This window comes from Artibeus jamaicensis, unplaced genomic scaffold, assembly GCF_021234435.1.
Source record: "Artibeus jamaicensis isolate MK-2021 breed Jamaican fruit bat unplaced genomic scaffold, CSHL_Jam_final contig_851, whole genome shotgun sequence".
Taxonomy (NCBI): Eukaryota; Metazoa; Chordata; class Mammalia; order Chiroptera; family Phyllostomidae; genus Artibeus; species Artibeus jamaicensis.
Genome location: NW_026521986.1, coordinates 8,325,774 through 8,343,558, shown reverse-complemented (window position 1 = coordinate 8,343,558; position 17,785 = coordinate 8,325,774). Strand labels below are relative to the sequence as shown.

General features: G+C 47.9%; 1 protein-coding gene across 2 annotated transcripts in view; it reads right to left on the bottom strand.

Annotated features, from left to right (window-relative positions):
- Positions 1-17,785, bottom strand: part of PLEKHH1 (pleckstrin homology, MyTH4 and FERM domain containing H1) — a 50,457-nt gene that overhangs the window by 24,349 nt on the left and 8,323 nt on the right. For both annotated transcript variants that reach the window (XM_037125943.2, XM_037125942.2), the window contains exons 2-4: positions 16,700-16,858; positions 3,912-3,974; positions 2,840-2,989 (exon numbers count right to left, since the gene is read on the bottom strand). In XM_037125943.2, coding sequence (XP_036981838.2) covers positions 2,840-2,989; positions 3,912-3,974; positions 16,700-16,825 — 339 coding nt within the window. In that variant the 5' untranslated portion in view covers positions 16,826-16,858. The remainder of the gene's footprint in view (positions 1-2,839; positions 2,990-3,911; positions 3,975-16,699; positions 16,859-17,785) is intronic.

Sequence of the window (17,785 nt, the reverse complement as noted above, 5' to 3'; positions counted from 1 at the left end):
TATTCTTAAAGTGGGAAAGGCCTTCCTAAGCATAAGGGAAATCCCAAAACGTCATGAAAGAAAAGACTAATAAATCTATACCATCACTATAAATGACTATCTAACCCCCCCCAAAAAAAAGAATCCCTTAAACAAAATCAAAAGACCAATTGGAGGATGATTTGTAACACAAATTACATACATACAGACAGACAAAGGGCTAATTTAAAATAAACTGTCCAAAGGATATCAACCGTATCCTTTACTATACAAAGAACATGAACTATACAAAGGATATGAACAGGAAATCAACAGAAAAAGAAGGGAAAGAAACCCATGAAAAGCTGCTCATCCTCAATCACAACTTTAAGGAATTTGATAGAAATGAGACATCATTTTCCTCCATCGGTCTAACACAATTTAAAGGTTTGATATCAGCCCCTCGGACACGCACTGGCAAAGCCTTTTTGGGGAGCAATTTGATAGTATCAGTTAACGTTCTAAATATACATAGCACTGAACTAATAAATCCACCGCTTAGGAATCACTAGTTACAATTTGACAAAGCAACCAAAACAAACTGGAAATCACCCAAATGCCCGCAAAAATGCTCAGCTGAGGACACAGCGTGAAAGCGGAACACTGCGCTTGGATGCACAAGAAACAGTCGCGGTGAACGAGGTTGACAGTGAGGAGCGGAAACGAAGGACTGATGGGGGACAGCAGGAACATGCTGTCACTTTATACTCCTCTGAGGTTTTTGTGCTTTTTACTATACACAGGTATCGTCTTTATAGTTAAACACAGAAAATAAAGCTAACTTAGCACACAGGTACAGCAATTCCCTTGAAACAATCAAAAGCACGTGAGGCGGTTGAAGAGCGAGGTTTGGGTGGGAGGCACAGCAGCCCAGGATGGAACGAAACGCAGGCTGTGGGACTCCGACTCCTGCGGTTAGGGCAGCGCTTATGTGCTGTGGCAGAGGCCTAACCCTCGGGCCTCCCTGTCCTCTCTCGAGTCGGGGATGACACAGCTCCCCCCTGGAGCCCTGAGGAAGGAGGGACACAGTGCCCGGCACAGTGCCTGAGTGATCAACCAGTTCTATAATGAATACAAGTTCCCTGATCTAAAATGCAAGGAAACTGGTATATTCTGGACAAGTTTAGAGACCAGCAGAAACAACTTTGGTTATACTTCCAGGGACAAGCTGCGCCACCAGTGGAAGACGCCAGACATAAGCAAGGACAAGTGCATCTGCACAGATAAGATGGAGTGTGCAAGTGTCAGACGCAGTATTTCAGAGCAGAAAGGGCCTGAGGGTTATCTGGTTTGGGGTCTGAAAACCGGCCCCCAGGCCAAATCTAGCCTTCCACCTGCCTACTTTTGCAAATGCAGTGTCCTGAAGCCAGCCATGCCTCCTCATTTATACATGGCCAAGGGCTGCTTTCATACCACAACGGCAGAGCTGAGTAGTCGCAACAGAGACCAGGTGGCCCGCAAAGCCAGAAATATCTGCTCTCTGGCCCTTTATAGAAAGTCTGCCGACCCCGATGTGCTCTGACACTCTCTTCGTGTGGCTGTGGAAACCAAGGTCCCAAGGGGAGAAACCACTCGCTCCGTCCATTCCTGGCACAGCTGGGACTGAAGCCAGGTTACTGACGTATAGAACAGCATTCCAGCACTCTTTCGAGTCTGATCTTGACCAATTATTATTGTAAAATGACTTTTCTTCCAACCTAAGTTTTAGCAGAAATCGTGTTGCCCACCAATCCCCAGACACTGCCACTCCTGTGAACCACTCAGAAGAGAAGGTGTCCTCTAAAATCAGTGGAACTTCATTAGATTCCATGTGTCAAAATTCTATTCTCCCATCATTTACAAGAACTCATGGTGCCCTACAGATTACAAAGCCACACCCGCAAAGAAAATGTCAGTGAATGCTGATGAGTGATTATGAATTTGCCCACGATGGTGGGAAGGTACACCAGAATTAGCTGGGACCTTCGTAAAGAATTAAAAGTCCTCTGGCCCTGCTACAGAATCGTTTGTTGGAAATGATGAAGCCCTGGCACCAGGAAAGGTTGGGTAGGCAAGGCCAAGGGCCGAGGGAAGGGACAGAATTAGGGTGAAGTTAATGAGATTGTGAAGGGGAGGAGGCCGGGCATAGGGAACTGGTGGGGGATGCTCCAGATGTCCTCTCGGGAGTAAGGGGGCTCAACCTAGCGGCAATGCTGTACAGTGGCCTCTCCTGGGCTTCCAAGTGCTCAGGGCAGGAGGCCCCACTTTTCAGAGAAGGCAGCAATGTTGGTCTCTGCTGACTCGGGTTCACCAAGAAACTCTGGCCAACCAGCTGACCAAGGCTGCCAGGCCAGCTTGGTGCCGCTCCGACACCAGGGCTGAGCTTCGGGTCCCTGTGCTGGTGGGGCATGAGGCCAAGGTGGAGAAGCAAAGCTCTCCTTACCAAACACCGGCCTCATGGCTGATGCAACACACAGATCACTGAGTTCATTCTCCTGACAGCTCTCTGATGTATGGACAACCTCTATCGTATTAATGTGTAACTTGAGAATCAGCAGTGTGAGTAATTTGCCCACAGCTAGAAAGTAGCAGGTGCTAGAAATGGGATTCAAACCCAGATCCGTCTGCCTCCAAGGTTCTTTTCCTGCCACATCCCCTGCCTGGCTCCTAACGTACCTGCCAATAATGAAGTCTCTATGTGAAAGAACAGTCTTGAGAGGGAGTGAGCTCCCCACCACTACAGGGTCAAGCAGAGGGGCTCATTTCAAGAAGCTGGGGCCAATGGGTGCAGACATTGCAGAGGGCACAGACTCTCTGCGCTCTGCTGCTGGGTAGCCCTTACCTGCTTCTCCAGCTGCGCCTCCAGTTGGCCGATAAGCTCATCTTTGCTCTGCATGGCTTTAAGCAGTTCTTGGTACTTCTGGTGCAGGCTGCCTGCTGAACCCACATCCTTCAGATTGCACAGTTTCACCTTCTCTTCCATCACACTCACCTGAAAAAGACCAGTTGTCTCAGGATTGGGACATGACTCCTCCTGATACCTCAAACCGTGATTCCCAGACAGAGTCCTTATCCAGGGCTGTTGGGCCAATTAATTCAGTGACCATTTATTAAGCCTCATCTTGTAGGGGAGGGGAGGAATTGACAAGATGTCGAGTCCTCTAATTCTGGGGGCCCCAGCAGCGATGAGCTGGACAAGACAACGGCCTTGGGGAAGAACTGCTCCAGCCTCGTGGTGGCACAGACATTTGTTGCTCACTGCTTGTCCACGTGCTTCCGCTATTTCCAGCCCTCCTAATAGTTCGATGAGCATGCAGTTCACTGCAGCCAATGGGCCTGAGAGGAATGACAAGATATTTCTGGGCTCGAGTGCATCAGAGCTGGTGCATGAGCACCCAGCTCTTTCCCGACCATGGCACCCAAGGAGGCTGTGTGTTCCAGATGGTCCAGCTGGCAGATGGGGTGCTCCACCAGCCTGGATCCCTGAATCACTGTGTGAAGCAGGATGCTCAGCTCACCCTCAGTGGAGAGGTACAGCAAATGCAGGACATTGCAAATGCAGTGTCCTGAGGCCAGCCATGCCCCCTCATTTATACATGGCCAAGAGCCAGGAGTGAGGAGTAAATGTGATAAACCGCGAGCTGTTATTCTTAATTTGTTACCCCAGCATAACTTAGTCTATTTGGACTCATCCACTCACTCACTGTACCAACACTTAACCACTCATTTGTACCCATCGAAGGCTCCACACACCTTAATTTGTTCAGCAGTTCTAATCCATGACTTCTGCTTTTCCTTGTCCCTGTGAGGACCTCTCCATGGGAGGAGTATATCCACATGAGCCCATGGGAAGGGGAAGAAAGGGCAATGGTCGCTTCCCCCGCACACTCTTCCCAATCCCCTCCCCCAGTTACCTGGGTCTCCGCGTTCTCTGCTCTCTGCTCTGCCTCCTGCAGCCTCTGCTCCAGCTCCTGCATCTGCTCAACCCAAGACAAAGAAGAGACGCAGGTATGGTGTCCGCACTGTACACCAGACATCCAGGCTGCGCAAGTGACTGTGCAGACACTCCTCACGGGCTGGGCTTGAACTGCCCATCTCAAGGGGTTCAGAATAAAGATTTCCATGGCAACTGTTGGCACTTATATCCTGAACTTATGGGAGGGGAAGCGCCCATGGTGCTGTCCTCTCTGCTGAGGGAGGCAAAGTCTGCCTCTTGCTTCCTTGTGCCAGGCGCCCAGAGAGGGTTGGCAGTGCTGCCGTCGTTCCTCCCGAGGCACGCCCACCTGGTCTCGACCCCGCTTCATTCTCCTCCCTCCTCTCAGCACCGACCACAGGCAGCGCCCTCCCACTGCTGGCCCAGGCGCCTGGCATGAAATGTGTCCCCTCGCCAGCCGCCATCACGTCATCAGTGAGAGAATATTCCTTCCCACCTCAGGAGGGCTCCCTGGCTGGGGACAAAGGCTTCCTTGCCCTGGCAAGGATGCCTCTGACTGTAAATGGCGTTCACAGATATCACCTTATTTGATTTCTTTAGTCTTAAAGTAGAGGAGCTCAAGACTCAGTTTTAAAATTCTGTCTTGCTACCAGTAGAGGTACGTCATTCAGGTCTGAGGAGGCTGGTAATTCCAGAATCTTAAGTCCAAGCAAAGAGACCAATGTTCTTATAGATGGAGGCCTGCCAGGGACCAGGATCTAAGCTGAAGCCTAAGGCACTGCTTGCTGGGCCACGGCCCATGGAGTTCATGGGTTGGCAAGGGGAGTGTGGCTGGGTTTCAGTGCCCACCTTCCCCCTGGTTAGGGTGGCTGCGCACCGCCCTAACCACACAGCATCACACGAGGCTGCAGAAGCAGACTGAGTCCCACATCCCAGTCTCCTGTCAAAGGCCCCCTTCCAAGGCCAAGTCAACTGCTTCCTCCCCAACCTGCCCTGCCCCAGAGCAGCCCAGATGCATTCAGTGCACGTCAGAAGCACAGTATTCTAGGCTTGTCCTCTGTGAGGCCGGACAGGCCCCCGCTCTCCAAGCTCCGGTCCAGCCTCTCTGTAGACGTGGCCTTTGCTTCAAAACTCAACCTTCTCCTCTTGGCCTCGACCCTGGCTTGACAATCACTGGTAAACTGATCAATTCCTTCTCGTTCCCAATCTCTCCTCTTCTCAGCTGAAATTCTGCCTTCACCCCCTCATTAAAGGGTGAAAGAAGGCCCTGGCTGGTGTAGCTCAGTGAATTGAGCACGGACCTGCGAACCAGACAATCAAGGTTCGATTCCCAGTCAGGGCACATGCCTGGGTTGCAGGCGGGTTCCCTGCAGGCCACTTCCCAGCAGGGGACACATGAAAAAAAAAAGGGGTGAAAGAAGAGGAGCCAAGGAGAGTTAGCCGGGAGTACTTCGGGCCTGCGAGGCTGGGGCACCTCTCTTCTCAGCGGAGCCCTTCCTCGCCCGGCTGTTTCTCCTGTGTGGGGTTGGGGAGACACAGGTGCTTTTGGTACATGTTCCTTTTGAAAGGATCTGAGGTTCCCAAGCAAAACTCAAGATTTTAAACAAAAATGCCCCTTGGGCTCCCAATGGACAGGGCTGCCCGGGACAGGCATGCATGCGCGCAGGCCAAGGGAGGCCGCCATCTCGTCCTTGCTCTCCTGGGTTCAATAATGACGATCAAACCCCTCCACTCAGACCTGCGGAGGAGGGTTCATTCTGGCCAGAAACATGCAGCAGAACCAGCTGACCTTTCCAGAACTAAACAGTCCTTGGGCCTGTCTTACAGGAATCCTTTGACCTTCAAACATTTGCTTGCAGCTACAGGGAAGATAACAACATAGCGCAAGCCGGTATTATGGCCACAGGGCGGCTACCCAGTGCAAAAGGAATTCCACTGGGGGGCGGGGCGGGGGTGGCCCTCAGTGGCCGGCTTAGTGCTGTATAACCCTCCCCACTGGGACACCAGAACTGACTAGGCCAGTCAGGTTCTCTTTCCAGGAATCTCAATCTGGGATCAAAAGACAAGAGATAAGAGCCAGCAAGCTGCATCAGAGAACATGCACAAACGTCACCAAGCTGTGATTATCAGGCCGTTCCCTCAGTTCTGTGAGCTGCTCCAGGTCCTCCAAGTAAATTCCTTGTTTGCTTAAGCCAGTCAGAGTTGGAGTTTGCCCACACCAAAAACAACTCTAAATAACGCAACTACCAGGAGCATTTAAGAATACAATGAAATACCACATGGGAAGGCTTTGGATTCTTGACAAGTCTCCTAGATGGACCGTCAACTGGACCATTTAGATCTAGCATCTGCTCTGTAGCTCCGAAGATATAGGCCTTCCATAGAAAGTGATCACTGATGTTTGTGACCTTCGCAATGACTGATATTTTCTAACTTCATCTGATGGAAACATTTGTCTTCCTATTTTTACAAATGGAGAAACCAAGGTAGAGTGAAGACTAGATGATATTTGAGTCCTACCTCTTAGCTAGACATTTCCTTTTGGGTTAAGAGTGTCCAGGGACACTGCTCAGAGCCAGAAACCACTCTGTTATTGACAGCATAGTGAACATTTTTTCCCTTGAGACTTTAATATCCCTTTAGGATATGCTATCACTGGGGCAGATAGAAAGGAAGGGCCCCTCCCAGCCCTGGGCCGGCTGCCACACGGTCCCCATTGCAGCCGACCCTCCCAGCTGCCCTTATCTTCCCTGCAAGGACACTGCAGACTCAAAGCCTTTTGTACCCACCCCCACGCTGGAGTCTTCTTTTTCCCATAAAACTAACTTCTGAACATGGAAAACTTTTGAACATCTGAAACTTTTAAAAAAGAGTGTAAGGACCACCTGTGTACCCATCACTGCGCTCTTACTATTCTCGACACTGCGCCGTCCTTGTTTGAAGAGAGTATTTTTAGCATCGTGTTTCCCTGCATTTTTCATGAAAGCACGTTTTCTCCACTGCCGATGCAAGTCCCAGGCGTGTCTGGGTGGGAACCTCTCAGTCCCAGCATCGATGCCTCTCACGATGGTAGATCATTCTCTACACTCACTGAAAGGGCCGCACCTGGAGCTCCGAGATGCTGGAGCTTGGGGCGGGCCACCCCTCATTTCAGTACTGTTTCTCCTCTCAGAGGGCTCCTTAGGACTGTGTCCTCAGCTGTCCTTTTAGTCTATGGGTCTCGGGTGACCCGCCAGCCAAGGAGGTGTCGGGTTTAGGCGGCTGACTTTTAGGCAGGATCCACTTTCACCAGCTGTGACTCGCACATGAGACTCATCAGCTGCCTGAGGACTGGCTGCAGCGACCTGATGAAATGCACTTGGCACTGACCTGGTATTTAATCCCCATGTCTACAGCTCCTTGTAAGCCTGGGTGATGCTGTGAAGTACCAGCCCTGAGATGGTGGGCACAGCAAGTCTCCCCTGAGGGCCAGGCACAGTCCTGTGTGATGAGCAGTGGCCTGAGCCAAGAGCCATGCCATCCTGCGTCTTAGCTTCCCTTTGAAAAGAGGGTTTGAGGATGTCCTTACCTAAGGCTCTGGAACCCAAATGGCTCTGCCAGGGTGTGGCTTTAGATAAGTCCCTTAACCTCTCTGTGCCTCAGTGTCCTCACCAGCATAAAGAGAGTTAACGAGTCTCTACACGTCCCAGGGTGGTTGTTGATTACACAAGATGCCTCCCGTAAACTCGAGCGGGCCACCTGGCGCTTACTGAGCAGTGTACAGACAGATGCCGCTTATTGGTTTTTCATATACAAAGATGGCGCTTAGGACCAGGGACATCAGTTTGCCTGGGACAGTCTGTTCATCTGTCACCCCTACTGATTAGTAATAGGGCCTCCCTTCTCTTTCCAAAGTGCCAGGATTCGCTCTCAGGAGGACTGGCTCCAGAGCTTACTGCAGAGTCGGGTGCTGTGCCCCCCGCCTGCCGCGGAAAAACCCAGAGTCCACAAACAATCCCCGCTTCAACTTCTCTGGAAAACTCAGGAGATCTGGACACACTAGGGTTACATTTTCCCTCGGCAATAACCACTTCCTCTTCTAGCTACAGCACAGCCCTCGAGTCCCCCGGAACCCGCTGTGTAACTTACCTAAGCTACCGCAAGCATCTGAGTCTGCAAACCCCAGTTCAGGTATTAAATGATTCTAACTGCTGTAATCAAAGACAGCAGTTTTCGGGCTTATTTTTGAGTAGATCTTTTCTTTTGTTCAACTGAAAACATACATGCATATTCCCAAATATATAAAATATACGACCTCGGGGCTGCCCTGGTGTCTGACTACAGAAGAGGCAGGAGAGAAAGGGCGCTTTGTCTGGTCTGCGGGTGGCACTGCACCCCATAGCCCAGAACCTCCTTTGGGCACATGGGGCTCAGGGCCAGGCAGGAGTTTGTAGTGCTCAGTCTCAGACTTCCAGGCTGCAAAGATCCACGTGGACCCTGTTACAGGCAGATTCCTCGGCTTTGCCCAACAGAGTTTTTTATTTGGCAAGTCTGAGGCATGGACCCAGGAATGTGCTTGAAAAGAAAATCCCAGGTGATCCTGATGCAGGTGGTCCACAGACCACATCCTGAAAAACACGAGACTGGCCACAGAATGCAAAGCAAAGCTAACTTATTCCTTTGGGGATGCCTTCCCAGGCTGAGCCCATCAGCACAGGGCTTCGGGAATGGCTTCGCAGGAGTCCGCAGCTCTACCGAGGCTATGGTTCCTGAGGAATACTGTCTACAGTAGGCCTTATAAAAACGGGGCAGTCGGGAGGACACTAGAAAAATCTCCACACACACACACACCCTGCGTGCATGCACACATGCTCATAGTGAAGAAAAGTTCTAGAAGGCCCCTGCTTCCAACAGAGATCTTCAAAGGCTGACTGTGGTGACTTGGTGCTGATTTCAACACATTTCCAATCACTCCTCACAGTCCTAGTATTCACCTTGTATAGTCCCTGGCCTGCCCCAAAAATTCTGAGGTGTTTAGGATACTTTACTGGGTCTCGTGTTCGATCCACACACTGCAAAGCTGGTGCCTAAACCAAACTGCTGACTCCGTATAAGCCATGATCAGAGTGAGGAGGAACGATGTTCCTTGTTCTTCTGTTTAAGGAAACCAAACTGAGTCCCTCCTACATTCAAAACAGGCCCTGAGTTACAAATTGTTGACACATAAATATAAAACTGAATGTACTTCAAAACCTTGGGTAACAAAATTAGTAAGGGGCTCTAAAAACAGGAAGGGTGCACGGTCCCATCAGAACGGGACTTGGGAAAAGCTGCTTCGGTTAAAAATATTCAAGCCGAAGTGAAAATTGTTTGATTAGTTAGATCTTTTAAATTAAGTCCACTCAAATCCCTTTTGGGAACAGGCAGGAAGTAAATAAATAAAAAATGTAAAACCCGTGTCAGTTCTAATATCGATGCTCTGTCGCCACAATACTTCTTGCAAAGCTCTTTTGTGGACAGACACGTTCCGGTTTTCTGATGGGATACCTGAGGCACAGGTTTAGCAGGAACGAAGAAAGTGCAAGGAACGTTCAGTAGCCATCGGCACGGCCTCCTCCAACAGCACCCAAGTTTTAAACTGACGGGACTCTTAGTGACCTCTCTGCACACCGAGGAAGAGAACTGGGAAACGCCTCCCCAGCAGCAGAGCGCATGTGAACTTGGAGACATTAGCCAATCCCTCGGCTCTTGTCCTGGATGGAACGGGAACCCCCAATTCATCTGGCTCCAGAATGGGGTGGCCCTGGTGGCCGCGACAGCCACACACCAGACAGGCTAGTGCTGTCTCCCCTCTCACCCTTCATCTCCTCTCCCCCTTTGGTGAGGGGATTACCTGGCAGCCTTGACATTTTTTCTTTAAAAAGGAATATTTTAGCTCAGATTATTCCAAGTGCAGAATGCCAGTCTGCAAGAGGAAGTCAGGTCTGAGTAGGCTGCGTGGTGGGGGAAGCAGGAAGGGCACGCTTCCCAGCCTCAGCAGCCAGTGCCTGGAATCTGATCCGGGGCAGGCCCGTCCCCTGGGAAACACCCAGGCTTGGCTTGCCTTGCACGACAGCCAGCAGTGAGTGAGAGGCCATCAGTCATCCAGGCTCCGCACCTTGGCACAGATGAGCAAGCTGTGCGGACAGGTGGAGGGGGCAAGTGGGTGAGAGGGCTGGCCAGAGGGACCCCACTGACCTGGCTCACCCAGGTGCAGGTGGGTGCTGACGATGACTGACAAGTAAGCTCTGGGATGAGTGACAGAGACACAACTGGGCTCCGCCTCAGCAGGAACTCTCCTGAGAAACCCAACCATCTCTTCCTAGGATTTGAAATTTACCTTGCTACACAACACAGTAGAAAAGCTCTTGGTTTGGGGATGATTGCACAGATCAGGTGACAGGTGGGATCAGGTGACAAGTACAGATCCCACAAGGAGCAACATGGTGTTTAAGGTCTGAAGAATTCCCACCAAGGATTCCAACACACCTCTTCCTTAAGTCTCAGCCCTCTTGCTTACTTATGTCTCCCAGCCCATGATCCCTACTTAAGATATCTTCCTTCCCTCTCTCCTTCCACACTCCTGGTCTCTTCTGCCCTGTGTCCGCATGCTTCCCCTTTCTTTACCCAAGCCACACTCTGAGCTCCCAACATGTTTATGGGAGGTCATTCTGGTTACAGGAAGATCAACAGCGGACAGGAAGAGGAGGAGCTGATAGTATGGCAGTTCGAACTACCCAGACCCAAGGAGCTAAGGAGAAAGAAGGTGCTTATTAATAACGTGTTTAAGGCTCCTGGGGAATAATTCCCTAGGAGGGACTTCAAAACGTCTCTTAGTTTGAAATATTTCAGGCCAACAGAAACATGTAGAGAACGGTTTTTAATAAAACATGTATCCCCCATCCAGCTATGCCAGATTTTAATTTTTGTCAAATGTTTTTAGAAATGGATCGTCACAGAGAGCCAAGGCCTCCTGTGTGCTGCTCCCCGATGTTACTCCTCCCCTGGTATTTACGATTTGTACGTACCCCTAAACAACAGACTCTACCACTCTGCATGTTTTAAAACTTTACACAAACTTTAGTGTTCTATATCGCCTTCTGACCTTTTTGGTTCAATGCTGGTTTTTGAGATTTATCGAATTTACCAATGCAGCTCTACTTGATTTATTTTTAACTGCAGTGTCATATTCCATTGTACAAATGTACTCAATGTTTATCCATCCCCTGTGGAGAGACATTTAGAATTTTTCCAATTTTTCATACACCAGTGCTGTAATATACATTCTTGTGTATGTCTCCTTATGACCAACATATTTGAATTTATTTCTACTGTTGCATTTGGTGCTTACTTTTTAAAAGTATATTTAGTTGATTATGCTATTACAGTTGTCCCATATTTTTCTCCCTTTTCTCCCCCTCCACAGGGTACTCCGATCCCCTCCAGCATTCCTCCCATTTAGTTCATGACCATGGGTTGTACATATAAATTCTTTGGCTTCTCCATTTCCAGACTAGTCTTAACCTCCCCTTGTCTATTTTGTACCTACCATTTATGCTTCTTATTCCCTTATACCTTTTCCCCCATTCTCCCCCACTCCCTGCTGATAACCCTCCATGTGATCTCCATTTCTATGATTCTGTTCCTGTTTTAGTTGTTTGCTTAGTTTGTTTTTGTTTTTTTTAGGTTCAGTTGTTGATAGTTGTGAGTTCGTTGTCATTTTACCGTTTGTAGTTTTGATCTTCTTTTTCTTAGGTAAGTCCCTTTAACATTTCATATAAAAAGGGCTTGGTGATGATGAACTCCTTAAACTTGACCTTATCTTATCTGGGAAGCACTTTATCTGTCCTTCCATTCTAAATGAAAGCTTTGCTGGATAGGGTAATCTTGGGTGTAGGTCCTTGTCTCTCATGACTTTGAATACTTCTTTCCAGCTCCTTCTTGCCTGCAAGGTTTGATAGCATTATGGGAACTCCTTTTGTAGGTAACCGTCTTCTTTTCTCTTGCTGCTTTTAAGATTCTCTTTATCTTTAATCTTGGCCAATGGAATTATAATGTGTCTTGGTATGTTCCTCTTTGGATCCAACTTCTTTGGGACTCTCTGAAAGTCCTGGACTTCCTGGAAGTCTATTTTCTTTGCCAGATTGGGAAAGTTTTCTTTCATTATTCTTTCAAATAAGTTTTCAATTTCTTTCTCTTCCTCTTCTCCTTTTGGCACCCCTATGATTCGGATATTGGAATGTTTAAAGTTGTCCCAAAGATTCCTAAGCCCCTCCTCATTTTCTTGATTTCTTGTTTCTTCATTCTGTTCTGGTCGAATGTTAATTTCTTCCTCTTCTCCAAATCATTGATTTGAGTTTCCTTTCCTTCACTGTTGGTTCCCTGTACGTTTTGATTTATTTCACTTTTTATAGCCTTCACTTCTTCCTTTATTTTGCAGCTATACTCAATTATATCTCTGAGCATCCTGATTACCAGTGTTTTGAACTCTGCATTTGATAGGTTAGCTAACTCCTCATCACTTAGTTGTTTTTCTGGAGTTTACACCTGTTCTTTCATTTGGGCCATATCTCTTTGTCTCAGTGCGCCTGTTCTGTTGTAAGGGGTGGAGCCTTAGGTATTTCCCAGGGTGGGAAACCCACTTCTCAGTATTGTGGTGCTGTCTGTATGTGGGGGAGGGGTCAGAGAAGGAACAATGCTGCTTGCTCAGCTCTCACCCCCTTTCAGTCACTTGCCCCACTACCCACAAGTGAATTGTGCCCTTTGAGGTGCTGCTCTGTTGCGGATTCCTGGGTAGGTGGGCTAGTGTACGTTTTAGGGTCCCATGGGCTCCTCCAAGGGACTCTCTTGTGAAACAGGCAGTTTCTCCCACTGCTGGAATCCCCACAGGATTTTACAGCCAGAGGTTCTGAGGCTTTATTTTGCCTGCACTGGAACTCTGGGTTGCACAGTCTGTCTCACTTCTCAGTTGTTCCTCCTGGTTTATTTGCATGTGAATGTGGGACTGCCAGGTCCACCAGCTGCCACCTGGCCATGCATCCTCTTCACCTGGGCTGCTCATCTCTGCCCCTCCTACCAGTCTGGATGAATGTTTCTTCTTTAACTCGTTGGTTGTTGGGCTTCCATACAGTTTGATTTTCTGGCAGTTTGGGTTGTTTTTTTTTTTTGTTACCAAATTGGTTGTTACCCTTCTTTTGGTTGTGCAAGGAAGCTGAATGTATCTATCTATGCCTCCATCTTGGCAAGAAGCCTCCCAAAATAGGCATTTGGTGCTTTGTATTTACTCCTCTTTTTCTATACTCTTTTTTTCCTCTCCCTGCCTGGATTTAATAGACTTCCTTTATTGCATTTCCCTGCTCAATTGATTTGAAAGTTATATACGCTATGTGTTATTCCTATTATTCTAAACTCAAATTCTAGACTTACCAACTGCTAAATGTTTTCCAGTTCTGCTCCCCATCTGTTCTCCCCTTCTCTCTCATATAAATTGAACTTCCAACTTAGCAGAGCACATGGTTATCCAGAATAAAAACTCTGCTTTCCAATCTTCCCTGCAGCTGGGTAACCAAATTTTTGCCAGTGTTATACGAACAGAAGAAATGAATGCAACCTCCTGCTCACACACTTAGAAGCAAGAGTTGAGTGGACATTAGGATGAAGCATCTTCAGACACGCAGCAGGTATTGCTCTAGAGTCAGACTGTTTATGCCTGAGGTACTACATGAGAAGAAAGTAAGCCTCTGTCTAATACAAGCCATTGTTATTTTGGGTTCTTTCTTTTTCTTATTCACTTTTTCTTCTTTTTTTAATAAATTAATTCTAGAGAGAGGGGAAGGGAGAGTCAAAGAGAGAGAAACATTGACTGATCGATTGTCTCTTGCACACACCAGACAGGGGACCAAACGTGAAACCCAGGTGCATGCGCCCTGGCTACAAATCAAACCCATGACCTTTCGGTTTGCAGGCTGGTCTTCAATCCACTGAGCCACACCAGCCAGGACTGTCTTCAATGGTTTTAAACTCATTTATTTTATAGTATCGTCCCAATGGTTCTATTCTGACTAGACCCCCACAGTTGTTGTATATTTGGACTCTCACCCGGTGTGGATTATTTTCTCAGTTTTTAGTCAGTTTGGATCATATATTCACCTTCCTTAAGGCTTTTTTCCTTGTGAGGATTCTGTAGAATCCGAGTTGAGGTCTGTTTCTCCAGAGAGGTTCTGTGCCTGTTCCAGCAAGAACTGCCAAGGTTATGTCTGGCCTAGAACTTAGGGTTCCTAATTCATACAGTAGAAATTCTAATGTTACATCAACGTCACCATCAGGTCTTCAGGGTACATTTTTCTTTCTTTCGTTCTTTTTTTTTTCCTGCCCAGAGCCTGGCTCAGTACGAGAAGCTGTTCTGTCATCTCCCTTGTGCTGGTGGATGATTCTCTTTTCTTTGTCTACCTTCATTTAGGGCAAGGCCCTTAACAGTCCTGATGTCACACGGAAGTTTCAGTATCAGGCCCAGCCTCCAAATGGCCAGACCTCGCTTCTCCCTCCACAGACATTCAAACTCAAACCTCAGACCTTTCATCACTGAAGGGAGGCCGGCCACACTCCCCATCCCACTCAGCTGCTAGAGTCGAGTACCACTTGGGTTCTTCCTCTTTATTTTGGCCTCTGAGGATCTCCCCTTTTTCCCCCCAGTATGCAGCTCTAAACTGAGAAGGATATTTTAAATATTTAATCCAGTGTGTCTAGGTGTTTGACAGTGGTCATTTTTTGAGGTTGTTTCGTTGTCCATGTTTCTAGAAATGGAAGTCCCTTCCCTCTGAGATGTGTTCAGACTAGCTGGCTGCTCCCTACTCATCCTTACCTTCCCTCACACACCTTCCCCAATACCATCACCTACAGCAAGGTTCTCAAGTTTCATAGTGTATGAAATCCATTTCTGGGAGCTTGTTAAACATGCAGATTATGAGCAGCACCCCAGGAGACTTGAATCGGGAGGGTTGGGGGGCAGGAATGCACATGCTGAACAAGCACTCTGGGTTTCTGGCACAGGGGATCCCGGGACCACTGTTTGAGAAGCACTATCGAAAGCCCGCTTCCCTGTCCCCGAGGTGGTAGAATTCTACCCTTTCTATTTGCAGGGCCTGAACCACAAATGTAGGAACCCTGCCAATCTGTTCTGCAAAGCCTGAATGAGATGGCGATGCCAACAGACCCAAGGTTCACGAGTTCTAGTCCAGGCTAGTTCAGGGCCCCTCCCCTCAGCAGTGGAAATGCAAAGGCAATGCCAATAACTTGTCTTCCTGGACTCCGGGCTTGGGCCTATCACTGAAGCAGGTCGTTTATTCAGGCTTTACTAATCAAGACTTCGACATTACTGGGAGGAAGTGGCCTGAGTTTTACCTTTCTGCTATAAAAGAAGGGTTTGCTAAGCAGACGGATGCTATAAACAAAACTATACAGAGAATACAGAGAATGGTTGACTCAATTAACATTTTTTAATATATATATATATATATATATATAGAGAGAGAGAGAGAGCACTTAAGTGCAGGTCTCTACTCTCTAGATGAGTTATGTTTCAAAACACCACCGAAAGCCATTTGGAAGCTATCTTCCTACAGAAACATTATGAGTGGTGGTCACTTCCCAGACTGTAAGATAATAATTGTTCCCATTTAAGGCCTATTCTATGCCAGAACGTTTGTATATGTCACCTGATACAATTCTCAAAACAACTCCAAAAGGTAGACATTTGTGTCCCTACCCTAGAGGTGAACGGACTTGCTCAGAGTCACAGAGGTAATAAGTGGTACAGCCAGGTACGTCTGGCTCCACAGCCTGTGTCCTTGTCACCAGGAAACCAGGCTGCCTTCCGTGGCTCCTATGCTTAATAGAGGGTGAACGGTGGGGTGGACATTTCAGTCTTCTCTCCTCAAACACCCCTCCCCCACACAGAAGAGATGTTGATGGACTATCAGAGCCTCTGCCGCAGCCACACGTGGTGCAGGAAGTGACAGAGGACTGAGAAGGTTTGTGTCATTCCTTTGGTGTGCAAAGAAGCAGAGCAGGGGGGAATGCCAGATGACAACGGCTTAATAAACTGCTTCGATTTTGGTCTTAAACAAAAACTTCCTTGGGTGGGTTTCATTTTGCATGTGTGCAAAGCATCTTATTAAAATTCCACCTATCATAACGAGTAGTAAGTACGCCCTAAGGATCAAACATGCAGTATAGTGAATATGGAAAATGTAATCATTCCAACCACTGAAAAGAAATGACAGCCCTGGTCAGTGTGGCTCAAAGGGCTTGAGCACCGGCCTGTGAACCAAAAGGTCACAGGCTTGACCCCCCAGTCAAGGCACATGCCTGGGTTGTGGGCCAGGTCCCCAGTTGGGGGTGTGTGAGAGGCAACCGATTAATGTATCTCTCACACATTGAGTTTCTCTCTCTCCCTCTCTCTCTAAAAAATAAATAAATAAAATATTTAAAAATTATAATACTAACACGATAGAGCTAATTATCACTATGATGGCAACCATATTACAATGTATAAACATATCATATTAACATGTTGAACACCTTAAATTTCACAAAGCTATGTGTTAAATATATTCCCATTAAAATGCATAAATAAAACAACAACAAAAGAAAGTTCACCTTCCCTAACTCTTCCTCTCTACCTCTGGCCCTGTCTGACACAGACTTCTACAGTGAGGTCAGGCAGCCAGCCACCTGCTCTCCAGAACTCACCTTGTCAGCAAGCAGCTCCCTTATCTTGCCGGCCTGTAGGCGGAACCGGAAAAGCTGGGTTTCCAGGGCCACGCAGCGTGTCTGCCAGTCCATGCTGGTCCGTGTCTCCACCTTGAGCTCAGCCATGATGGAATCAACTTCTGGATATTCCAGGGAGCCCTGAGAACCAGCACACAAAGAGAGAGGGGAAGATAAATAAGCATGGGAGGAAGAGTTGTTATGTTGGGAAAGGAGGAGAGGAGACCAAAGGGGGCCAGAGAACACAGGGCAGGGGGAGGTGAACTAGTCTGTCCTATGGCCCCGTCTTAGCTCAGTGTGTCTCATTCTATCTCAGGTTAGCTGAGCAACCGCGGGGATCACAAAACCTGAGAAACCCAACAAGAATCTAGTCTCATTTATTTTTTTATCCTCACTCGAGGACATGCTTACTGATTTTAGAGAGAGGGTAAGGGAGGGAGATGAAGAAGGAGAGAAACACTGATGTGAGAAACATCGACTGGTTGCCTGTTGTATGTGCCCGAATGGGAACCTAACCTGCCCCTCAGGCATGTGCCCTGACCAGGAATCAAACTGGCGACCTTTCAGTTTACAGGATGATGCTCAACCAACTGAGCCACACTGGCCAGGCAGGGCTCATTTATTTTTCATTCAATAATTCCATTTAACAAATTTTTATCCATTCAATGAACATTTATGTGCCAGACACTGTTCTAAGCACTGGAGATGCAAAGATAAATGACAGAGGTCCCTTGTCTCTGAGTTTCTCAAGGAAGTCTGATTGCAAAATTACAATGCAGTCACAATAGCTAATCAATGTACAGATCAATAGAAGCAGGGCAATGGGGCAGCCTGTGGAGAAAGCCACAAACCTTTGGAAAACACTTCATAGAAACTCAGAACAAATCAAATAGACACCTATAATTTCTCCAGCCAGGGGCATTTACCCAGACTCTCCTGGACATATTCTAGAGAAGAAGAAGAAGAAGAAAGCTGTGTGTGCACGAGAGAACAGATACAGGCGCTGACGAGCACAGAGGAGGGGAGGGCTGGAAGGCACAGCCACCCACGGGACTTTAATCCCTCCCC